Below are 2,758 nucleotides of genomic sequence, written 5' to 3'. Positions count from 1 at the left end.
AACAATTACAAACCCAATTTTTGTTTTATGGAAAAGAGCTGTAAGAATTATCACCAGAAAGCATTATCACCCATCAAATACATTTTTCCATCAGTTGAAGTTGTTGAAATTCTATGGTTTGGTTAATTATGGTATTTTATCAGTCCTGTATCACAGGAATGTGCCCTGTACTTCACCGTCCAAAATAGCACACACCCAACCTTCCTACATCTTAAGACACACCTTGACTCTTTTCTTCCTGTATCACCATCTTACATTTAAAAACACATTAATTATCATAGTACATTAGTTAAATCACACACATTGCAATTAAGCATAATCATTACTCAGGTTACATATGTATCTTTGCCAGCATTACAATTGATTAACTTCAATAATCATTTCTGCTCCTTCTGCCTCTTGACCTTCTTCTCCTCTCGGTTTCCACTTCGATCCTTTCTGTGGCCTCTCTTCCTGTCGCGCTCTCTTCTCTGCTGGGGGTCCAGAGGGGGCTCAGCGGGTCTGATTCCAATCCTGGCGGTGATTGGTGCGGTCAGATCTCTTGACAGTATAGGGCTCATAAAAACACATTACCTTCAAACATTCAATTACACTTTGTTAAAAGAGAGACTTGTTATGATCTCAAAGGGATAGAAATGTTTGTTAAACCCAAATTTAGAACCAGTTTAAAGGAAYGGAGTAAAGGGCATAAGATTATGGAATAATCTGGAAGATGACATTAAAAATGCCAGATCAATGAGTAGATTTAAGAGAATGATAAAGAATAATTTGCTGGAGAAATATGTAAATATATGAATTGTTGTTCAAGGAGTTAAACCTTTGTTATTTTTTTATAAACTAAAGATTATTTATGATTGAATTTATTTATTTGAGAAAAAGGGGCAGACATGATAAGATTTTTTTCTTCTTCTGCTATCTTTCATTCAATTTATGATTTGTATTTTTGTTGTATGTTGAATTTATGTTGTTTTTTCAAAGAATTGAATTAACTAAACTGAACTGAACTTTTAGTGGGGGAATCTCTCCATAATTTATAAAATGCCATTTACCAATAAATGTACGAATGCTGTACATAGATGGCAGAGGATAGACCGAGAAATATTCTGTGATTAAATTGAAACTTACTCTATAGGTCTGTGTGCCTATTTATTAGCATAACTGTCACATATGAGATGACTTTAAGACATTGTGAAGTACCTTTCCATTTTCTCTTTCCAGAGAAACCTGAAGTGTTCCTGTTCTCACAAAAGNTAACTGTCACATATGAGATGACTTTAAGACATTGTGAAGTACCTTTCCATTTTCTCTTTCCAGAGAAACCTGAAGTGTTCCTGTTCTCACAAAAGAGCAAAATTGAGACCAACGTGATCTTGACGTGCCTGGCCACAGGCTTCTACCCCAAAGACATCGAACTGCAGATCAAGAAGAACGGTCGTGTCCTAACCAGAGAGGATGGAGTGGAGACGTCTGGCGTTCGTCCCAATGAGGACGACACCTTCCAGAGGAAAGACCGTGTGGAGATTTTGAAGTCAGATGTTTCCATTTACACCTGTGAAGTCATCCATCGTGCCTCCAACATGCATGTTGAAAAGAAGTGGAGTAAGAAATCCTGTCTGAATTTACCATTTGGGATGTTCTTCTTTGTAAGCAATATATTTGCAAAAAGGACTAAATGCCCTCCAACTGAATAAACTATTTAGTTTATCGCAACTTAACCATATCCAAACACTATTTTAACTTTGGTTAATTCTTTTTGTTAAAGAAGATTGGTTAGTTCTTGACAATGTGTGCTTTCAGGCTGCAGAAACTTTTCTATAGTTCTTAGAGTTAGCACTATCCATATTTTTGTTTCTTAYGATGTGCTGGCATCATAAGCAAGAACTTCTTACTCATCATAACAGAAATCTACTCTGAAAAGTGAACCAACAAAGTGTCTTTATGTAAACTTGCAGGTTTTTGATGTGTATAAGTTACACAGATCATGTATGAAAGAGAACTAAAAATGTAGCTGAAATTATTGTGTTCTTTGTTTTAGATCACAATCTTCCTGAAGAAGGTGGAAATACAGTCGGGATCATTGCTGGAGTTGCTGTTGGAATCGTGGTGTCAATCGTGATCATTGTATTGGTTATTTTATATAAAAGGAGGAAATGTGATGATTGTAAGTAGTTTTTTTCTAACATTTGTTAGATTGAATTTTCCCAGCCTTTATCGATGAACCTCTAATTCTACCTTGTAAACAAGAACACAGGAAACAAAGTAGCTCTTTTTCCATCAGAAAAAATGAACAGTAGCAAATTATTCAATATGCTTACTTTAAAACAAAATTCAGTGTATTCTAAAACATTTATTACAAATTTCACTCCAAATTTGTTTTGCTCATGCACAAGAATGTGTAGCTGTTGTCGTTGTTCTTTATGAAGTGCAAAGGTCTATATTATTTATTGTTTTATAAAGAGCTCAAAGGTCACATTTATTGACAGAACTGTGAATCATTAAATGACAAATTCCCCAGGTGTCTTAGATCAAAATCAAAATTGGATGAAATTTTGTTTTCACACAGATTTAGAGGATTAAAATGTGGCATCTTCTGTGATTGAGATACTATTTTTTTAAAAGTTATGGTGGAAAAAGAGTAATGAGAGGCAAAGTTATAAGTATGAGAACTAATTAAAATTTATGTCCTGATGCATCTCAGTAATCCAGGTAAAAAATCAAAAAGAAGAAAATTGTATAGGTCTTCTGGACGGGTTCTTCT

General features: G+C 34.6%; 1 protein-coding gene across 1 annotated transcript in view; it reads left to right on the top strand.

Annotated features, from left to right (window-relative positions):
* LOC106528695 (major histocompatibility complex class I-related gene protein) overlaps positions 1–2,758 on the top strand; it is a gene marked incomplete in the record, with an annotated part of 9,954 nt that overhangs the window by 3,539 nt on the left and 3,657 nt on the right. Inside the window, 2 exon segments of the mRNA XM_014023929.1 lie at positions 1,310–1,599; positions 2,036–2,161. Of these exon segments, the coding sequence (XP_013879383.1) occupies positions 1,310–1,599; positions 2,036–2,161 (416 nt within the window).

The sequence above is a fragment of the Austrofundulus limnaeus genome, unplaced genomic scaffold (genome assembly GCF_001266775.1).
Source record: "Austrofundulus limnaeus strain Quisiro unplaced genomic scaffold, Austrofundulus_limnaeus-1.0 Scaffold397, whole genome shotgun sequence".
Taxonomy (NCBI): Eukaryota; Metazoa; Chordata; class Actinopteri; order Cyprinodontiformes; family Rivulidae; genus Austrofundulus; species Austrofundulus limnaeus.
The sequence above is the reverse complement of the archived record's forward strand: the minus strand, read 5'-3'. Positions and strand labels throughout refer to the sequence as shown.